Here is a 22,542-nt window from a genome sequence, read left to right as displayed (position 1 = left end):
ATACCCCTCAAACCTCACTGGAATAAAAGTAGTAAAACAATATTTAAATTAATTTAACCATGAATATTACATCTTCTTCATAGCAATATCTCACCTAATCACTTCTCAGAACAGAACTGTTTTGTTTTGCCAATTTCTAGAGTCAGGGGACTTCTTCCAAAAGTACCAACCAACCAACTAAAACTCCAAAGAGAGTCCAATGCACTGATTTACATGCATTTCCTAATGGTACGCAGTTTTGATTCCTTCTGAGCCTGCTCTTTGCTGCCACTAGTTATCAAAGAGAAAGACTGCTAATTCCTCAGAATCAATGTCCTGCCAGCTAGGGTTGGACTTGCCCTGGAAAGGATCGTGTTCATATGATCAGCTCACGAATGTCATCTGCTGCACTAAGAAAAGATGAAATGGCTTTTAACACGGTCAGTTTAGTAATTAATACTAAATAATAAATAAATACTTGTATGAGTAATTTGGCTTACTGTCAGAAATACCGGAACCAAAGAAATGAGGCATGGATACATTCACTTCTGTGGTCAAAGCCAGTTTCAAAATCAGTTTCTACCAGAACAGCTGTATATCAGAACATTTATATCTTGCAAAGCATACAAAATCTGCCTTGTCTGTTCCTGCACAGGAAGAAATATTTCACCTGCCCAAAGAAACTGTATCCACAGCTGCTGGGAAAAGGGATGCTAATGAATCAAACTGGGGAAAAGGCTCGTATGAGGACAAGGGATACTTTCACACTTTATTCATATTTATGTGAAGAAGAACAGCTTGCTCTACGCTCTTATATTTGGTATTGTTTAAACAGCCCATGGATTTGTACCAGTGCTAGCAAAACACTGATGTTCACTTCCTATTCTTATATATTCTGGGTCAGTTTAAATAACCTGTGTGAAAGTGGGTTTACTGTGTATGGACTTGCAACACATCCTCATTCAGAAATCGTGGTGGTCATTAATTTAGAAAAATAAAAAAATTTAAAAATCCAACATATCCTGGTAGCAGAAGCAGTAATGCTTCTAATTTCCTACTGGGTATGTTCTTAGTCCTGTAAGAAGCCTTCCTACAATAAGCCCATCCCAACTCTATGTCTTCTCTGGGAGTCCTGCACAAAGAGACAGCAAAGGCTCTTATTGACTGGGACATTTGAACAGAGTGGCACTTCTGGTGGAAAATAATTATCCATACAAAAATACATTAAAAATTTAGTATTTAACAAATAATTTGTGTACATATTATTTTTAGCTAAATGTAATAAGCCCTTAGAACTTGAAATATAAATATTTAAAACTAAACTAAAACTAATGTGAAAACGTTTTATGTATCCCATAATAATTATCATTACTGGCTATGTTCTTTTCAGTTATTTCACACTTACTGTGCTACCAAAGCAGAATAAAAATATTTCCTTGCCTTCAAAATGTACAGCTTAAGTAAAAAATACAAGCCATTCAGTGAACATGAATGGAAAGGTGGAAAAGAACGATCTGACAGGGGCAATGTGCAACACAGCAGCATTCATATGCCACCTGCACCATCACCCCCTAACCCAGTCTCCCTTTCAGTATTCATATACACTGATGAGCTCCCCACAAAACCTCTCTTCTCCAGGCTCAATGGCTTCAGTCTCTCCCAGCCCTCACAGGAGAGATGCTCCAGTCCCTTCACCACCTTGGTAGCTCTTGGATGGACTCTCTCCAATAGCTCCATGGTGGTTTTTTGCACTGGGGAGTGCAGAACTGGACCCAGCACTCCAGGTGTGGCCTCACCAGTGCTCAGTAGAGGGGAAGGATCATCTCCCCCAGCCTGCTGGCAGGACTCGCAGTGGAACCCAGCATACCATGAGCCCTCTCTACCACCTGGGCCTGCTGCTGCCTCTCCTTCAGCCCTTAATTACTCAAGGAAAACTGAAAGTGCTTTAAGTCTTTTCAAATGAGTCAAACAAGCAGGATCAGAGTAAAGCCATTAGATAGATACGTTACGTATCTATTAATTTTCTTAATGAGAGAAAAATTACAGAACCACTTATTTACAACAAGAAGTTCTGTATCTTTTTTGCTATTGTTAAGACCATTTACATTTTTCTAGAGAGATATATGCCATCCCCTTCTGCAGCTTAGTGTTCCTGTGAACTCTCAAGTTCCAAAAAACATTTCATAATTCCAAAATTATGGCACAGAAATTCTTACATTATTTATGGTTACCACTAACCAGTTTCCATGATCTCCAGGGAATATTTTCTTCCCAGCTAGGAAATGCGTTAAGATGGTTATTGCCTTTGTTCCAACACAGCTGCAGATGCTGGAGAATTAGCTGTTCAGGGAGAAATTTCTGTACCCTGTAATCTATATAAGGTTACTGTGCACCTTTGTATATAAACATATACAAGTATAGAAGGTGGGAATATTGATGTTGTGACCTGGGCACGTCTTTCCAATTCCACATTTTTTCTGTACTGATAATGCAGCAGAAGAAACTGTTGTCACCTTAAGTATTCAGGACAAGTAACAATAAAGCACAAATAACTTTTATTTCTTTCTTGAAATTCTGACATACTTTTGTATAAATGATTGTGACTTATTATTATTATACATTTCTGTCATGTAGAGATTAAAATATAAACATGACTTTTAAGCCAGAAAAAACTCCACATTCTTGAAGACTGACAAAAAATAGCTTTGCTCTGCTTCACCTTTGAGTTAGCTGCTCTCATGATCCACAAATACTAATATAAAAATGCAAGTTAAAGACATTTTTTAATCAAATTCAAGTGGAAAAACATTAAGTAGTACAAATACCTTGTCATTTCAATCAGCAAGGAAAAAGAAGAAAAAAGCTGCAGTCAGTGCAGGGGGATCCCTGGACACTACATATTTATAGATGGTAATTTACTATTCAAAACATGATAATTTTTGACACTCTCCACATACCACCAATGCAGCAGGAGAAACTGCAAGATGCAGAAAATGTTTTTGTGTTGGGCTTGTGAGCAAAACTTTAAAACATTAAAATAGGTTGGTTGCAACAGGAGCTTAGATCTTATATCTGAATGTCATGAAAAAAGCAGTATTTGATAATATTACTTAAGGGATCGGGTATCTGCCAATTCCTGCCCAAAATCAATTCTTTTGACCATTGGAACGCAAACTATAGCTACAGGAAAAAACCAAACAGAATGAAAAGAATTGCATGGCCACCTTGTTTACATTAGCATTACAGCACAGTGAGTGTTGATCCATAGTGTGGAATACTTGGTAGCATGTACCTGAATTCAAGATTGCATTTAGGGAAGCCAGGGTTTGCTTCAGATTTGCTCTACTCTGTTCACAAAGACTGGATGCCCAGTAATAGCTGAGGTACTCTCCACTGCTTCAGGCTGTTTAATTGGAAAGAAGTCCAGTCTACATGCTCCAAAACTGCTCCACAAGTGTGAACCAAAGCAGGAAGTCTGAATGAACTGTAGTGCACTCTTGATCTGAAACCAAACAGAACTACAGGGCCAAGAAATCTGGCAGACTTCAGCTGCCTTCAGATTTTGAAGTTGAATTCTTTGCTTCCCTAGCATCAGCTCCTCCACTGGTATTCCACAGCAGAGTTGTGCCAGACTGGCTTAATATCACAGCTCCCCATACTTCCCTGATTGGCTCCCGATTTTTGGAAGGAAAAACTTCCATTTATTGTTTCTGAATTGCCATCATAGTTCAATAAGATGAATGACAACAGTATTAAAAGTCTGTGAGCCTACCTGAACCTCAGGTCACTTGATAATATACAAGGATGCTCTATTAATTGAAGGGAAACTAAATATAACTCTGAGCCAAACCCAACAAATGCTAGTATCGCCTAATTCTGATGACAATATTCTACATTTCCTGTCATCACAAAGATCATCCACGTCTCTCTCACATCACCATGCAAGGCAAGGCACACCTACAGTCTGATGGGAATTCCAAATGGCAGCAAGCAGTAACATTTTGTCCATCTAGTCACTGCTGTTTTAGACAGTATTTACCCAGAGCAAGTGAGTAAGTGAAAAACATTACAACCCCACAGCAGTGATGCTAACAATGAAGTCATTCCCATATCAGCAGTTAAGATGTGGGGGGTGTGCACAAGGAAGTAGTTGTTACTAGAGCAGCACAACAGCAGATGGAATCCACTGCACAGGAACCAAACACAGACATAAGATTAAGTACAGAAATCATTATCTCCCCCCAACACCTGAGATGATTATTATGAGTGTTTGATGCAATATTATCTCTTCTCAACAATAGTATCAGTGGGAAATACAGCTCAAAATATAGTAACTTTAACTTGAAAATAATAGCACTCTTTCCTGCCACCACCCAACACCAGATCTTGCTAATCCTGCCCGGATAGATTACGTATGACCAAAACAGGTATTATCAACCCAAGGGAACTGTTACACCCTCCCAGCAGAGTCTACTTGAAAACACACGTTCCTTGCCACCAGAAAGATACCTACCATGCGTGACACAGGGTGGCAGGGCTCTAGGTGAGGCATATTCACCATTCCAGGGCTAGTAAATATTCCTTTAGAAAGAACATGTTCCCTGCAGGAAGAGTTTATGTTCTCCAGGCACTCAGACAGCAGGCAAAGCTTTCCCACTTACCCTGCAAGAGCAAATTTTTTCAAACCCTGTCAGCTACATGGCTCCTATCAGACTGCCTGTTGAGAAACTCCTTTTTCTTGGGCCATGCTAAACTTCCAGCCTGTCATGCAGTCTGTGTGGGCTGGACCCATACTCCCACAGTGCCCTGACAACTTCAGTCATGCTTTTTGGATGTGTCATTAAAGATTTCCTGTCCTCTGTGTGCTTCACAGGACAGGAGCAGAGACTAAACGTTGACTTCAGCAGGCAGAGGTCTGCTAAATCTCTGTGCCAAAGCATTCAGGCCTTACTTCCATCACAAATGATAGTCAAGAGGTGTACATGAATTTCTGGGTTTGCCCTTTGGGCTTGTGTTTGTTCTTGTTTTTTTAAAAGCTAACAGCACTTTTTTTTTTTTTAAGTCTAAAGTCTTTATACTGGAAATCAGTTCCTCTTAGTGTCATCCTGGATTTAGCACCCTATAAGAGTTTAACTGCAATCAAACCAGGATCCATCCGGTGTTAGGCTGTTTTTCCCCCATAGAACTCCCAGTAACAGCACATTTCTAGAAATACCTATCCAAAATACAAACATAACATCTTTAGATCTGCCTCTAGCAAAGATTTAGCATAAATAAAAAAACTCTTGTTTCAACAGTTATTTTCTGTTATCTCAGATTCATTTTCCAATGGAGAAAGAAGTAAAAATTACAAAAGTCTGTTGAATAAAACTCAACCAACAGGTCAAAAGTAAGGTGAGACTTCCTGAGGGCTCCTCTGAGAATTCAGCTGGCAAAATTCCAATTATTCTTTTATTGGTTTACTTGCCCGCTAGGCAACAGATGGTCAAAAATCTGTATCAAAGTAGGGGCTCCAACAGACTACTTTATTATGAAGGTTTCCTAATAGAACAAACTACGTAAGTCTCAGAAACTTAAATTTGATAAAAGAGAAATGTGAACGAGTTTTATTAGGAAAGTTTTACTTGTCGTCCTCTGAAACACTGGAAAACAAGATGAGGTTTTTGCACCGGAATGTGCAGCAACGTGTGCAACAGCATTCCCATAATAATGTATTTTTAAAGCCACTGATCATCAAGATTAACAAGCAATCAAAGAAATAGGTTATTTAAAAGCCTTCCTAAGACCTTCAACACCAACTTCAAGGTATCGAAAGGGGTTGTTGTGGTTTAACCCCAGATGGCAACTAAGCACCATATGGCTGTTTGCTCACTCCTCCCTCATGATGGGGAGGAGAATTAGAAATAAAAAGTAAAACTTATGGGTTGCGATAATAAAAGTTAGTAACTGAAACAAAGTCAAATACAATAATAATTATAATAATAACAATAATAATAGTAATAATGAAAAGGAGAATGAAAGGAATAAAATCCAAGACAGACAGGAGATGCACACAGAAGTGCTCATCACGTGCTGATTGATGTTCATCCCATCCCCATGCAGCAACTAGCCTCTACCAGCCAACTTCCCCCAGTTCATACAGTGGGCATGATGTTCTGTGGCATGGAATATCCCTTTGGCCAGTTTAGGCCAGGTGTTCTGGTCATGAGCCCTCACAGTTTCTGTGTACCAGCTCCCTGGCAGATCATGGGAAGCTGAAAAGTCCTTGACTTGGGGTAAGCTCTACTGAGCTACAACTAAAATTTCAGTGTGTTATCAATATTACTCACACTCAATACAGAACAGAGCACTGTACCAGCTACTAAGAAGAAAATTAACTCTGTCCCAGTTGAAACCAGGGCAGGGTACAAGCCTTTCTAGTTCTTCCTCAGATTCACATCCTGAAATATTCAAAGTAGGAAAAAAACCTAAACATGGACAATGTTTTGGCAGAGAAGAAGTGTCATTATTTACTAGACTTAGCCAATAGCTTGCCCACGATACTGATCTTCTTATGTTGATTTGGTAAAAAAACACGATGAGACTTTCACCTTGACTGCAGCATGAAGTGGTGTATCTCACACAATAGATTTTACACATCCAGATTCTGTCTTTAATTCCAACAGTCTGCACCTATGGAAAAACTCCTTTTAGCAGCTAAGATGCATATAGGATCTAACTGGCAGTGAAGCTCAGAGGACACATACTTTCTGAAGAGACTGATAGAAGAAGGAGCTTTTTCTTACCAGAAAAGGTCTGGAACCATGGATTCATTTCATGCTGCAACTTTGTCTTTCCACAGGCTCTAATTTTCACATAACAGGTTTTAGAGTCCTATCAGTTACTTCACCTTTCCACCACTTGTAAGCCCTTGAGTATGCACAGTATACCCCAGGGATGTGCCAGCTGCCACTGCTGAACCCAGCACCTGTGCACTGTGGTGCTCTGCTTGAAGCCAGGTACAGTTCACTGGAAAAGAGATTTCTAAAAATTTATTATTCACACCTGTTACCATCCCAAATGCACCCTGGGTTGTGTCAAAAGCTTTGAATGCATTGCAGTGGCACTTACTGAAGTGTTTTAATCACACATCCAATCACTGAAGAATACCTATCTAGTCTTGCTAACTTAATAATTTCTTGCATTGAAATGAACCACAGCTTTTCTTCCTACCATCTGGAAATAAAAAGAAACAACCAGCTGCAAATTAGTATGCTTTCCACCTCCACTTTGAAACAAAAATTGCTTTATTGCACCATCAGAAAGAACAGAGCACGAAAACAGTGAAGGAAAGCAGTATTGTGGGCAGTAAGGAATTATCACACAACATTAAAAAATTAAGCCATTTCACGCTGTGGAGTTAAAATCAAATCTGTAAGCAGCATCTTTGCATTAAAATGCAACCTCACGTAGAAGAAAGCATTATCTACCAGATACAGCAGGGGAATAGGAATATTTACTTCTAATCTTGTTACTGATTTGACATGTGGAACTCAGGGAAATTACGAGCATCAGCTCTGTTGTTTGGCAGAGGAATACACATAGTCCTTGCCTATTTTTGTAAGGCATTTCAATATTTCATATATAAGTCAGTCAGTCACCATAATGTATCTCCATATGAATAAATCCTATTACTATCTTCTGTTTTAATAGCTATTTCTCAGAAACATGAAGAATTCAACAATGCATAAAGCCAAACAGAAGCAAAACAATTTAACACAAATAGAGAAAAAATCACTAAAGCAACTAGCAAAACCACACAGATCTGAAGTGCATCACACTCCACTTTCATGCAAGCACATTCCATCTAGAATAATAAAGATAAATTATGAGACAATATTTACATAAGGACCAAAGTGAGATACTTTTACAAGAGATTACTTATTCAAAACTCTAAATCACAGTCCTAAATATGATACTCGATGATACTTTCTCATTTGAATACAGTCTAGCTGAATATATCCACCATTTCATCAAGCTCAAAATAGAACACGAATTTGCAAATCTCAATGGGAAAATACTTTAACTGTTGTGAGAACTGGTTTACTGAACCATAAACTGATTTTATAGATACACTAGTCCTATTCAATTATTCACATGTTTAGGGCATCCCACATAGCAAACAAGAATTGTGGGAAACAAATTTGATTAGTTACACTGGAATAAGGACACCCAGGGTAATCACAACTGTATGTCCTATCAGCATATAAAGAGAAAGGAAAAGAACTGTAGTTGAACATACTATTTATGTTCACAAGGAAATGAAATGTAGAGGTTTTTGCTCATCTAGAAGAAAGTATTTAGAAATAAATAGGGATGTAGCATTTAGACACGTAAACTACATACACAAGACATTTAGCCAGCAATGTAAAGACACAGAGCAACTTAAATACTCTGTGGTTTTCAAACCTTATATATATTGTCTGTTTAGACTAACGGCAATTTGTTGTAAAACAATGCACTTCACTTAGCTACAAAAATGTCTCTTGGTGGGATAGCTGACGATTCCAGAAATTCTTACAACTATAGGATGACTTTCCTAGTGGAAATACATCATTCCAACCTCTCAGGGCCAGAATAGCCCTAAGATAGCCCTGCATACGATGAAAGCAGGCAACATTAAATCAGTATGACAATTCATCAAAAAATACTCCAGTTGCCCAATCACAACTCTGGACTCACCAAGTCAGTCAAAGACCATCGACACTGACCAATGACTTTGAGACCCATTTCCTTAAATCCCTTTCCGGTAAGGTAGCACACGTATCAGAAATGCTTAGCAATCATCCAGTCTGAAGGTTTCATGTTCAGCGCCCTCCTGCCAGCACCTGCATTTGCAAACAGTGACCAACATGAAATGTGTGGATTGACACAACCTGTGACTCTGTAAGGAAAGAAGGATGCTTACATGGCATCTCTCAGACCTCAGCATAAAGGGGAGGGGAATGTAAAATTGTTGGTAATTCCAAAATAAAGGCCTAGCACTGAAGAGCCTGAACAGCAATGAGTAAATTGATAGTTAACACATCTTTACAAGGGAGAGATTTCTTTGCAAGCATCTGGTCCTAGGAACGCAACCGGTTTCTTGTAATTGTCAACATCAATGTCTTGTCAATTGTCAATGATAAGAATTTGTAAACTGGTTACAATGGCATGACTGCATTGCTTCCTTACTAACTTCAAAGACAATGCAGTTTAGCACATAACAGTAGCTACCCAGCAGGAGAAAATGAAGTTCCCCTGGAGATACGTGTACCTGAGATACACGGGATAGGAATATTTTAATGGTGGCATCTGAATTAACAAAAAGGAGTCCAGTTAAAATTCTTTCAGCTTTGCTTGCTGACATTTTAATCCTGCTTGAAATAATGCTCCTTTACAAGGGACAGCCAGCAATTGTCAGATACATTAGCATTACAGGAAACACTTCCTTAGGTTGCCAATGCCTTTCTTATATATCTGTTGACAATTTGACTGTGCTTTTTTGATTCTTTCTTTTACCACACTGCTACATGAAATGCCTAACTAATTCCAGAGTTACCGCTAGGAAAAAAGTTGCTGTTGGTTCTGGCTGCTCTTGTATTGGTTGCAGTTTACTCAAATGTAATAACTCAGAGCAAACTAATCCAGCAGGAAAGGAGTATGTTTCTTCCAGTCCAATAAACTGACTTGGCTTACTGCTGTGGTCCTGTTGGCAACACACCCAGCACAGGGTTGGACCCCAGGGTGAGAATCGGGGATCCAAGCCATCTTCCTACTGCTGGCAAAGCTGTTAGGTAGGCCCAGCCCATTTTGTTTTGCAACACCCGGAGCAAACCCTTTACTAGGTAAAGAGAGGCATCCAGCGTGCTAAAGCAGAGAAAATACTGCCACCTTCTCACAAAGGCTACTCAGGCATTTGGTCAGTTATGTGGGCAGCATTGTCTGGTGTGTAGTTTGTTTTCTACACATAGTACACAACTGAGCAATTCCCTAGAAAGGAGAAGCAGTATTTTTGGGTTCTCCACTGAAGGAAAGATACAGAAATGTGCATTGCACACTTTGATATGGCTTCTAGGTAAAACCTTTTTCAAGTAGCTGTAATTTCCTCTAATATTACTGAGCAGAAAAACTATTACTAAAGGAAAAAAACCAACATCAAATACAAGAAAATAAAAGCATGCTGAAGTGCATCCACAGGATGGGAAATCAGCTTACTGTATGGGAACACAGCCTAGCAGCAGAAATGGAGAACTGCAAGACAAAATACACAGGCTCCTATTTTCAACCATACTAATGGCTCATACATGGTTTTTCATGACTGTTTTTCCTTTGTCTTAGTTCATCCTTTAGCAAAATACATACAGAAATGTCACGGTAATCTCTCAAGATGCAGAGCATAACAGTAGGGCACTAATCAGCAAAGCAGTTCCTGGTATGCATGTGCTTCAAGATCTACTGATAAAACATTATTCAGAAATGTGAAAGATTATCCCCATCTCCCTCATGACATCCAAGGACATGGTATAATGCAAGGTTAAGACCTGGGGTTCAAACTTCTGTTCGAGATGTTGAGAGAGCTTTCATCTTTTGCTTTGATTGAGATTCATGGCTACCAATAACTACTAGGATAAATGACAATTTCCTCAAAGCAGCATACAAAATACTCTCAGGTGGCAGCTAGAAAACCTGACCTGAACATTCAAGTGGCTTCACTAAGTAAACAGAGCTGCACTAAAAGATACAACTGAAAACTAAAGATGTATCTTTGCACTGTAGGTAGGCAGAATGTAAATGCATAACAAATCCAATAATAAACTAAGGCCTAAATCTAAGGCCTGAGATAAGTCTCAGATTTACCTTTTTCTTATCAACATGAATTGTTGATTTACACAGTGTAACATCCTGCAGTGTTCATGGTTCTTTGGTTGCCCAACCGGAGTTGCAGCAGTGGACCAGGAGCCAGGCTGGAGTCCTGGATTTCTCAACAAATGTGTAAATGCACAGAGGTAAATTAAACAATCCTCACATTAGAGAAATTCATTGCTAAGTACTAATCACTCAAATTATTTACAGCATTTTGTGTTAATTTCTGTGCACCACTTACAGTTTACAGTAGCTGGGATTTTAAAACAGGAACACAATGACACTTCTTTGAGCCCTGTCCATTTTTGCTATACTGTTGAGTCAGCATTCCAACACTAACCAAAAACAGAGCCATGGAAATCACTGATCATAGAACTGTCAAAGTTGGAAAAACCCTCTAGCATCACCAAGTCTAACCATCAAACTATATAATATGTATAAATAAGTAACAAGACCTCCTGTGGAGTGTTTAAAATTTAATTGCCTATTAGTACATCATACAGCCTACAACTTCTGAAACTCTACAAGAGATGGAAGTTCTCTGGTTTGCTTTAGAGTTTTCTCATTTCCTTTAGGCTGTAGACTTCAAAGGAAAAGGTCTATGCCATTCTTGTACAGCATACAGCTGGGAAAATAGCTACTTAAAAAAATATACTAAGCAGAGGTTCCGAGGCCTTCCCATATTAATCTTAAATACAATGATCAACTTTTAAGGCTCTTCTCCCTTTTGTGGAGGGAGATGTACAGACTTCTATAATGAAGTCCCCAAGAGTTAAACATCCAAGCTATTTAATTTTTAGCAGATCTCTGGACATGTTGCTACTTTCTGAAGGGTTTTTTCCCCCACTTTAAAGCCACATACAGTACAGTCTCAGCCTACTGGGGAAGAGGTGAAATCAGATTTTTGCTCTGTGTTTGCACTTGGTGACTCTAAAGTAACATCTCCTTTTCAAACTATATTGTAAACAAAAGAGGATACCTACTCTAACGTGCCTCCGGACCTTGGCACTACTACTGCATGTTGCAATGTCTAAGACTGCCAATCACATTTTAAAAACTCAACCAAGCAAAATATGTGCTCATAGTGTGCCATGTAGTTTTAAAAGGACAAAAAAGTAGAAGACCAAGTGTCACGGAAGAGAAAATGCAATACAGACTTTAAAATAAAATCCTACGTAAGTCCCATTTCAGTCATTGCTGCACCGTTTGAGATTTTCTGAAGGATTACTTTTGCCTCTTAATACTGAGAAATCTTCCCACACTTGGAAATAATGATAGTTTTAGTATGTATTTCATAGAATCATAGAATGATTTGGGTTGGAAGAGACCTTAAAGATCATCTTGTTCCAACCCCCCTGCCATGGGCAGGACACCGTTCACAAGATCAGGTTGCTCAGAACCCCATCCAATGTGGCATTAAACATTTCCAGGGATGAGGCATCTATCTTCACTGTGCAACCTCTGCAAGTGCCTCACCACCCTCACAGTAAAGAATTTCCTCCTAATATGCAAACTAAACCTACTCTCTTTCAGTTTTAAGCCATTTCCCATTGTCCTATCACTACATGCCCTTGTAAAAGGTCCCTCTCCAGCTTTCTTGTGGGTTTCCTTCAGGTACTGGAAGGACACAATTAGATCATTCCAGAATCTTCTCTTCTCCAGGCTGAACAATCCCAATTCTCTCAGCCTTTTCTCATAGGAGAGGTACTCCCATAAACATTTTCAATAAAGCTGAGAAAAGGACTACTTCTACAGTCATTTCAACATACAACAACTAGAAATATAACATACAACAACAAAGAAAATAAGTCACAAAATCTAAGCACCGCCTGAAATGTATTTTCTTTTGCAAAAGCCACAATTCTGAAACTACATTCATCTCTCATTCTGCTTATTGAAAAAAAAGAAAGTGAACAATGATGTGTCTTAACCATATCATTTCAATATCTAATTCTGGTTGGTCCCTCTTTTACCTTAAACTAACTTATACATCTAGTCTTAGAAACCTTCTGTGAAGAAGCTACTATTAGAGAATTTAAGGTTATTCAGCTGAGTCAGTTTAAACAGTCTTTAAATAATTGAAAGACACTGAAGGAGGTACTCATACTAAAGTAGAATGAAATTCAGAGGTGCATTTTAACCTTTTCATTTTAGTTTTGAGTTATTTCTAACATACTCAGAATAAACATTCAGTGTGTCGGACATGAAATGCACAAGGAGCAAAATATATGACAAAACCCTACTCTCATAGTACCAGTGCTCTCAAAAGCTGCATTTGCAATGATAATAAATTATGCTTGAAAACATTCTATACAGAAATTCTGGTCATGCCAGAAGTTTTCAATTTGTAGTAGAGGACAGCAGGAAAGATGCAGAAAGCCTCTACTTGCTGTTATCGTAACAGTCTGGACTCACAATTTTCAGGAGAAGGATGGAATTCTGCTGTTAAAGTTTCTAGCAGTAAATACTATGCAACTTTGTCAGAGGGCACAGACTCAATTTCTCACACACAAGCAAAGAGTATTTGGAACACTGGGCTGGCTTGTTCCACTGGCAAAACCTGTTTCCCAGCCTAACCTGCAACTGGCATTTCCCTGGCTCCTCAAAAATGATGTGATAACTTCTGAAACTGCTCAAGTGACTGGCACAGAATCCGTTTAGAGTACGGACTATGGTAATTCTTAGGAAGCATCAGACAGTAAATGCTTGGAGTCTGGTGACAGCTGGTGTACCACTTGGATTCATAAGTGCTTCTCCTACAAGGGCGCTAGCAGACTGTTTTCAGAGATGCGTATCTTTTCCTTTCCAAGGAAAAGGAAATCCGTATGTTCTTCCAAGAGGCACTTTGATACTTTTGTGAAGCACAGACACTTGAAAAGCTTTGCTCCATTCATTCCTTTCAGTCCTGCTCTTAACCAGGACCACATTGCTGTTTTGTCCTCACAAGAAACAATCTGTTTAAGGTTTAGGCAAGGTTCTTCAGTAAAAAAGACAACTGGTACATTTCTCTTTGATCTTCTGGGTCACCATCAGTAACTACTGCAGGTCTTCAGTTGAATTTTGCACAAATGTCGTGACTCTCAAGCAGCTCAGGTCAGACCCAGAAACAGTAGGGATTTAGATAGCTAATTCCCAAGAAACTTTTTATTACTGTTCTTTAATCCTGAAGACATCAAAACTCTCATAGGAATCCTAATTTTTCCGCAAAAGGCTAAACTTCCACTTCTTCGCAGGCCAAGAAATATTTTGGTCTTCATATGGCTAAGTAGCTTGTAACCTACTTTATAATTAACCTGAAGCAGTGACTAAAATAGACATTCGTCCATAGATTATGATGTTCCTCTATCCAAAAAACCTCACAGATTATTAAAATGACGATGCAGTGGGCCAAAGTGAAACAAGGAAAGAACCAAAACAGCCAACAAATAAATGAAAACAGGAGAAACTACAGATTTAAAAGACCTTTTTTAAATTACATTCAGATAAAAGTGAAAATCCTGCCATGTAATGGTCAGGAACTGCAGGATTTGGTTGTTAAGTTTCAGAAGTCCTGTTCTGAAAGCATACATGATTTTTAGCTTAGGATTTGATTTGGAGATGTCAGTAGAATAATAATAAAAATTCCAGCTTTACAAAAGGGTTAAAAAATAGAAAATGTTTAATGAAAGGCGATTTTGGAGGAGATTACTCTCTTGCTTTTCAACTGTTTGTGTTTCAGACAGGAATAATGACCCTAGGGCAAACATAAAAGGACTACAGAGGCAGCAGTTGCAGTCCTGCACCTGCTGAGAGCTGCTGGGGTGGCTCCTTATCATTGGGAATTTAGCAAAGCAAGTGGAACTGGAGGATGGAGAAGTGAGGACAGAGTTTGTAAGAAACACATTCCATCCATCAGCAGCCAGCACTGCTCCAAACAACAATACAGTCCTGCTAATCCATGGCTTCTCCAGTTTCTGTCAGGAGATGGTTTTTTATTACTCACTGGCCTGTAAAGCAGGCCAAATATTGGTTTAGAGCGACTTTTGACACCCTTTCTTTCAGCAAGCACAAGCAGGATTTTGGCACAGCTGATTGCTGTGTAATCCCATGAGAAACCAGGAACTACCACCCTGCCTGGAACACAAGACAGGGACAGACCCAGATTTCCTCCCTGATACTGCTTACTTCAGTAGAGAAAACAAGACATCTGTCCTGGGCACACAAGAGATAATGTGACCAATCTGCCAGCTGTAACTCATCTCCGTTACTCATCTCTTATCAGTCAGTGCATTCTGTCCTGAAGTCCAGAGCCTAATATCTTTCTCAAAAATGGTTATTATCATTGATTTTGAAAAAAATACAGGGGTTTTGGAGATATTCACACAACACATTTTTGGTTTGTGTGTTCTGGCAGGGTTGCTTGGTTTTGTTTTGTGGGATTTTTTATTTGCTTGGGTTTTTTAACTTGTCAAGTCCTTTCTTTTCTAGTCTTAAATGTGAGAATTTTTTTATTTTTTACTATTTCATCGAACATTCCCATGATTTTGTGTTGTAAGGCAGAGATATCAGAAACATTCAAGATACTTTCTCAGCATTAGTCCATACATACTCAACTTCTTTCACAGCTTCCCTAGCTGATGGTCTTTTTGTCTCTTCTTCCTAAGGAGTTCTAGAAAACCCTAGTTCAAATCCTTGTCCTGAGAATAACATTAAGCTGAACTCAACTGAAACCTCCCACATCCCAGGAGCAACAGCACCTTAACCCCAGGGCCAGAATAAAATATGACAGCAGCAAGTCTGGAACTGCTCCATGAGCATAAAATGAAGGAACTTCCCCTGAGAAGAAAGCAGGCACAGGCAGACAGAATGACTCTTTGACTTCGTGTTTATACCGCTTCATGCAATATTCAGGGTGCCTGGTTCCAGGACAGTCTATTGATCTGGAGGCCAGCAGCCTTGGAGCCAGTAGCTGTGATTACCCTGTTCCAGAAAACCCTGTAGGCTTCAACCACTTGGCTTCAGATCCTACCAGTTGGCTTACTGAATGTAATCCTTCTCCTTTGGCATCCTTCTCAACCTACCTTATCATTTCCTTTGCCGTTCTTAGAAGCTCTCCTGTAAAAAAACCACTCTGTTGCAGAGCACAGCACAACCTCCCTTTGCTTTCCAGATTATCCACAGCAAATTATCTTTTCCTGTACATGTTGTTTCCAAGTAACAAACAACTCAAAAGAGAAACAAAATTCCCAACGTTTGGCATTCTCACTCAATGGCAGATGAATAGCTGCAATTCATCACACCAATTTAAATAATCTATGAGTGCTGCAGTCAGAGCAACAGCACAATGAAGCTTCAGTGTTCTGCTGGAGTCAGGGGTGACTACCAGCGAGACAGATCTGACTTTAATCCATCACAAGTTTGTATATTTTCAGGTAAGAGGCAACAAAAAATCGTATGTCAGGTCTCTAGACAAATATTTGGTATAAATTATGAAACACATTTATTTGGTGTGTATTAATGAGATAATACAGGCATCACCAGGGACACAGCCCACATATTCTGACAGCAGCAGAAGTGACATATGCATTTTACATTGAATTCAAGCATAGGACAAAACCCTTTGTTTTCTCTAAAGCCTCTAAAGTGAACTATCCTCTTATTTATTATGCTATCTATTTAAGTTATATTCACATTTTTCTATAAGATATGAGAGACCCTAGTAGTCTCTTCCACCTGAAGGCTCTACTGTAAGAGCCTACAAATCTTATGACGTCTTTGTAATGCTCCACTGTGATGCTTTCATGGCACTCTCTCATGTTCTATGAATTTGTTAAGATCTGTAATGCACACTGAATAAGCACTGGATGTGGGGCCTGTTCCCCTGGGGGGAAAGAAAGGCAAGAAAATAAAGCACTTGTGAGAAGAACATGGAGAAAATGATGCAGACTGCCAGGCTTCTCTCTCCCTGGTCTCTTCATAAGGAATGCACTTTCCTTTGCAGTACTTTCTTTTGTAGCACCAACTCCAGCAGAGACTCACAGCCTGTTACTTTTCATAAATAAAGGCATAGTTTAGTTTCTCTTCTAAGTCATCAGTAGCAATGCTTATGAGAGTCAGGCCTAACAGAGAGAGTGAACACCCTTTTGTAAGAGAACACCCTTACAAATCAAATTATATATGCATTAACTCCTCATACAGCTTGGCAGTTAAATAACTTGAATGCAAAACTGTCCCTGAAAGCCGTATTGTATCTTTACTAGCACTTCAACCAAGCACTTTCAAAGTAACAGCCTCTGTCAGCCTTTATCTGCAACTACTGAATCACTACTGTTCCTTACTCCATTCAGAGTACAGCAAGCAGAAACCCAGACTCAGTACATTACGGATCTTGGGTGCCATTCCCTGAATGCAGCACAATACCCATCCTCAGCACCTACAATGAGACTGGTACAGGCTGGATTGCGGAGATGCTGCTTTCACAAAGCACTTTGCCATCAACCATGTTACAGGATTCAAAGTGGTTGAATACTAACAGTCCTCTCCTCTTGTATTGTCTGAACTCCTGTGGTTCAAATGAGAGGCCAGCTGACGTTCATCAAAAAATTTAAAACATGCATTGCCGTTGTAGACAAGGCAACTTCTCCTCACTTGGCCTTGTCCCGATTTAGAGATTTGCAAAGGAGATCTTCACTTCCTTCTAATGGGTGTCTTGCCAACCCTATCATGGCAGAGAAGGATAAGGATCCAAAGAAGCTCTTTCTCAGCAGCCCTCTGCTATCTAAGTGTTATGTGAAATCTCCAGTCATGCCTGTAGATAGCAAGGCTTGTAGAAGAAGGGAAAAATACTCAAAGCTGGACAGTCAGAATAAGACTTACAGTCCATTCGTATAAAATGCCATGGGATATCCACACACTGAGAAGAGTCTTTCCAGAAACAAACATAAAACTACAGGACCCAAGTTCCTAAAACAGCAGCTCCTTTCCTTCCCTACCTATTTTCCTTCAACAAGCGGAAGTCAGTGTACTCTTCGTACCTGTCAACACAACCAGCATCAATTTCTTTGGTTGCTTCATTCTGCTTACAACTTGTGTAAAGCAGTTTTCCCATATTGTGCCAATATGGGATAAGATGTTAGACACTGACAGCATGCCAAGACAAGCGAAAACACCACCTGGAAGGGCAAGTGCAAAAAATTACTTCATTTTTATTGTTAGAAATAAAAGACTTTAGTACAGATGGCACCACAACAAAGCCAACCAGAAAGAACTGCTTCAGTATGATGATTTGATGGCATCTAGCACTGAGACAAGCAAAGACCACAGATGTGTGTCAGGTATTAATTACAGGGAGTTTCCAAGACAGACACTATTTAAATGCACACAACTGTATATTCTTAGTGTTTATGCTGTCAATTATTAATGACCAAATTGCTTCATCTTACACATAGCTCATATGGCATTCTGCACAACTGCTTAAGTTGCATAGGGAAGAATAAAGTCAAAAGAGAAACCTGCTGCCAGTCACTGCTCCAATCTGCTGAAGCCTCACCACCAGTCCATTTCACTGCCCTTTGTTTGCCCGTCCTTCAGGCAGCTTGTGACAGTCCTGTGACAGCCCATGTGCACAGCAATATTAATTGCTTTCAAGTAGCAATTTGCCTTATTCTGCAATCTCCTTTCATTTAAGATTTTTTTTTCAAAGTCTTAACTGGCTTTATCATTTTCTTCAAGGATTTTCTCTAGTGAGTAAGAAGCCAAAGACTATAATAAGGACGGGAGGGAACAAGAAGTCAAGTCAGGGTTGCCAAATTTAAACACTTTCCCTACATGCTTTATATAGAAAACTGAAAGGCTATGAAAGAAGCCTTGTCCTCTGCACAAGGGGTAGGTGTGTATTTATTTACATATGAGAGACAAATTCAGTCAGCTGAACATAAGGAACATCCGGGTGCTCCCTGTAATTTCACTTACACACAGAAACAACCCAGCAATACCAGGGCTCTCTTTTCTGCTTTTGCTCTTTTCTGCTTTTGCCTTTTGGCAAAGAGAGGGCATTTCAGGTGTACAGTTTATAACAATACAGCATATTTTGAATGTTCAAACACTTCTGAACAACTGCTTGAGGTGGCCAGGTGAGTTCTTCTGCCTTTCATTTTAATGACCATTTCAAGAGACTTGAAAGATTTCTTGCACAGACGCAGAGTTAATTGAGGGGAAAAAAATGCACCTCATCAGAAATATGTGCGCTCTGGGGAGAATTCAAACACGCATTTGACACACCTTATTGGTCTGGATTTACATTTTATCTTGTCTACTTGTACAAACTCTAATTTATATTAAACAGGAATTAGGTACAGCTAAAGGCCACTGCATAAAACAAGAAAGAGACAAATTTGGTTAAAAAGGGCCCAACTCAAAGGACTATCAGACACAAAAGGAAGAACCACCACTTGATGCCTGGTCTATTACATCAATGATGACTGGATGACTTCAGTTTATGAAGGTGACAGAAATAATGAAAACTCACGCATGTCAGACCTCTGGGTTTTCTAAGCATATGCCATGTAAGTGGCATTTTCCAAAAGGTTTTCCGTTTGGACATGGTACCTTGGGTCTTCTTCCCTTGTAAGGCCTCGATGATCAAGCCAGCTGAACACACAGGGCCAGGTTATAGCTTGCCCTTCAGCAGACATGCAGTGGGAAAGAGATGTCCCTGCCTGAGCTGTACTAGTGAATCCAAACATCCAGTAGCTGTGTATCAGCAGGAAGCGTTAAGGGGTTACCAACTCAGCCCCACCCCCTCTGTCCCAACTGTGAACACTTTTTGACTGATTCATCAAAAAAAACTGCAACCAAAATCCAAAACAAACAAACAAACAAACAAAAACCCAAAAACCAAACCAACAACAACACAAAAACCAACCAAACAGGACTTTTTTCAATATTTTTTTTTTTAAATGTGGGTTATTACATTACAGAAAAACTCATTTGAATATAAAAATAGCTCTTGGACAAAATACCTAACAGTGTAACTGATTAGGAATAAAAACAAGCATTATAAGGTCAATTGAACTCCTTAAGCTTTAAGTGCTTTATAGTTTCACTGAATAAAAAAGAAAAAAAAAAAAAGGAAAGAAAAAAAATTGAGTGCTGAAGTACTATCACAATTCCATGCTTTTCTTCACCAGGACTATTATTATATGTTGATTAATGCATAGAAATTTCTTCACTGAAAGCATTTAACTGCCACAAGTGTGTCACTTTCTCTCTTCTTACAAACTCTAACGCTAGTAACTAAGAACTGGGGAGGGAAGGTGCTGTGGCTGTTTCACTTTTTAAAAACACACTTCCTGATGACTCTAACCTGTATACTCAATGACAACTACTTATAGGACAAGCATTGCCTGTTTGAGATCAGTCAGGAAGCACTAACATATGATCAGGTAAGCAAATTATTAAATGTCATTATTAATATCAGTTGTGCTAACTTGGGGGCAGGGGAAGGAAGAAAAAAAGAAAAAAGGAACAGTGCCTCTTTTATAGTAATATCAATATACTGCCAAGACACAAAGCCCTTTCTGGTTGTACAAATGTCAGGGTGATTTTTTTTTTAAACCTTTTCTTATTTGATAAGCCCTTATTATTTATGGCAGTGACCTGCATTCAAATCACCAGAGCCCAACTTCCCAGCACAAATGCTTGCACTCATCCTTTAAGAGAAAGCTGTCCACTATGATCGTATGAGAAATGCAACTACTGTAAAAATAAGTGCTTGTAAAAACTATGGTCAGAGGAACGTTTCCTCGAGCTTTTCAAAACACCAATGCAAATCACTACTTGGAAGAAAAGAAGCACTGTCTTTCAGTCACTTACATGCAAATGTTAAATGGAACTTGACAGTAAAATATGAAAATGAAATTTAACTTCATTACAACCAGGTTAGCAGCCCGTCCCCGTCCATCCGTGTGTGTCCCCCCTCCCCCTCCCACTGCAAAAAATCAGCCTGGGGAAAAAAAAAAAACAAAGGAGAAAGCAAAGAAGACCAAGAGCTTAAGAAGACACCCCTAGAAGCATTTAAAAGTTCAAAGAAAGAGATGGGCACCTCGCCGGATTTTCGAAACCGCCAACGATTTCAAGGTGGGGTACTTGGCAACCGGGCTCTTGGCGCTGCATTCGGGGGGCTTTCAAACATGGGTGATGCATCCTACACAAAACATGCCTGTCGCACGGGAGAGTTTGGGAAGCACCGCTCCCTTCGGAGGCCCCCTCACGCCCAGGGCAGCGGGGCCGGTGCGGGGCCGGCGGTCGCTCCGTGCCCCCGGTCCTGGGCGTGCGGCGGCCCCGGCCCGTGCCCACAGCCCCGGCTGCCCCACACCGGCCCCGCCGCCGCCGCGGGGCCCTCAGGGGTCCGGGCCTCCCCGGAAGGCCTCCGGCGGCGGGCGAACCGCCTTTTGCCTTACCCGTGGTGGAGAGGACGGTGCTGGCGAAGAAGAGGGAGGAGGTGAAGTCCCAGTTCCAGTTTCCCGAGGCGTTGCTGAGCACCGAGACGCCGTAGTTGCTGGCCTCCAGCACCCGCATCAGGAATTGCTCCAGCTGCTGTTCCGAGAGGCAAGCGTGCTCCTCCAGGAAGCGCTGCTTCAGCTTGCCCAGCTCTTGGCGCAGCAGGTCTTCGTAGGGCAGCTCCACCGAGGAGAAGACCACGGCGCCGAACACCAGGTAGAGCAGGTAACCCAGCACCAGCAGCGCGAAGCACCAGGCGGAGCGGTGCTGCTCCACCAGCCGCACGCAGGAGCTGCCCGCCAGCGACTGCAGCATCTTCCCGAGCCGGGGCCGCCTGAGCCCCGGGCCGGGCCGCCGAGGGGAGTGGGGGCTGAGGGAAAGAGGGAAGGGGAGCGCGGCCGCCGCCTGCCCCCTCTGCAGCCGCTGGCTGACTTTGAGGGCGCGGAGCGGCGCTGATGTGGCGCTCACGTGGCGGCGCGGCGCAGGTACCGCGGCGGAGGGAGGGACGCAGGGAGGAAGGGCCTCCCCCTCCTGCTGCCGCTGCCGCTGCTGCTCCCGCCGCCTCGGACGCCGGCTGGGACGCCGGCGCTTTCTCTCGTTGCAGTTCCTTGTCTCCGAGTAACGCGTGGAATCCCCCGCTGGCGCTCAGAGAAGCCGAGCGAGAGCCTCCCCCCCGCCGCGCGCTGCGTCGGAGCTTTATTCCCCTTTCCACACAAAAGTCTCTGGAGATTTCCTTGCCCCGCTGCTCCCCGCCCCCTGCAGTGAGAACCCCCCAAAACAGCAATTCCTATCACTATTGTTTTTTTGTTATGATTTACTTATTTATTCATTCGTTCACGTTTCAACGCGGAATAACGTGACGCAGTGTGAAGCAGGAGGCTGAATTTCACTCAGTGCAGAATGTGATGAGTTCAAGGAGAAACCCAGATGTAAGGCGTTGAAGTCCTCCCTCAGGTCTGTAACTTCAAAATGGGGCCTGTTTGGGGGTGCAGTTTGAACCAGCTGACCTCCAGCAGCTCCCCAGACAAGCTAAAAGAGTCTTTGCTCCTGTGCAGGGCTCCTGCAGACACTTTTTAATGGTGTGGAGTGCCTGGCTAGTGCTCAGGGCAGCATCCACAGTGAATACAAATGCGCTGTGCATCCAGCCCGCTGTGCAGTCCCAGCCAGCGATCTTCACAAGTTTCACTCTGAATGCTTCTT

At 41.0% G+C, this 22,542-nt stretch overlaps 1 protein-coding gene across 1 annotated transcript in view; it reads right to left on the bottom strand.

Moving 5' to 3' along the window:
* The window catches only part of KCNK1 (potassium two pore domain channel subfamily K member 1), a gene marked incomplete at both ends in the record, with an annotated part of 32,270 nt that extends 10,613 nt beyond the window's left edge, over positions 1 to 21,657 (bottom strand). The window contains one exon of the mRNA XM_082276957.1: positions 21,303 to 21,657. Coding sequence (XP_082133083.1) covers positions 21,303 to 21,657 — 355 coding nt within the window. The remainder of the gene's footprint in view (positions 1 to 21,302) is intronic.
* Positions 21,658 to 22,542: the final 885 nt, after the last annotated feature.

The sequence above is a fragment of the Coloeus monedula genome (genome assembly GCF_965178545.1).
Source record: "Coloeus monedula genome assembly, chromosome: 2".
Taxonomy (NCBI): domain Eukaryota; kingdom Metazoa; phylum Chordata; class Aves; order Passeriformes; family Corvidae; genus Coloeus; species Coloeus monedula.
Note: the sequence above shows the minus strand (reverse complement) of the source record. Positions and strands in the feature narration are given on the sequence as shown.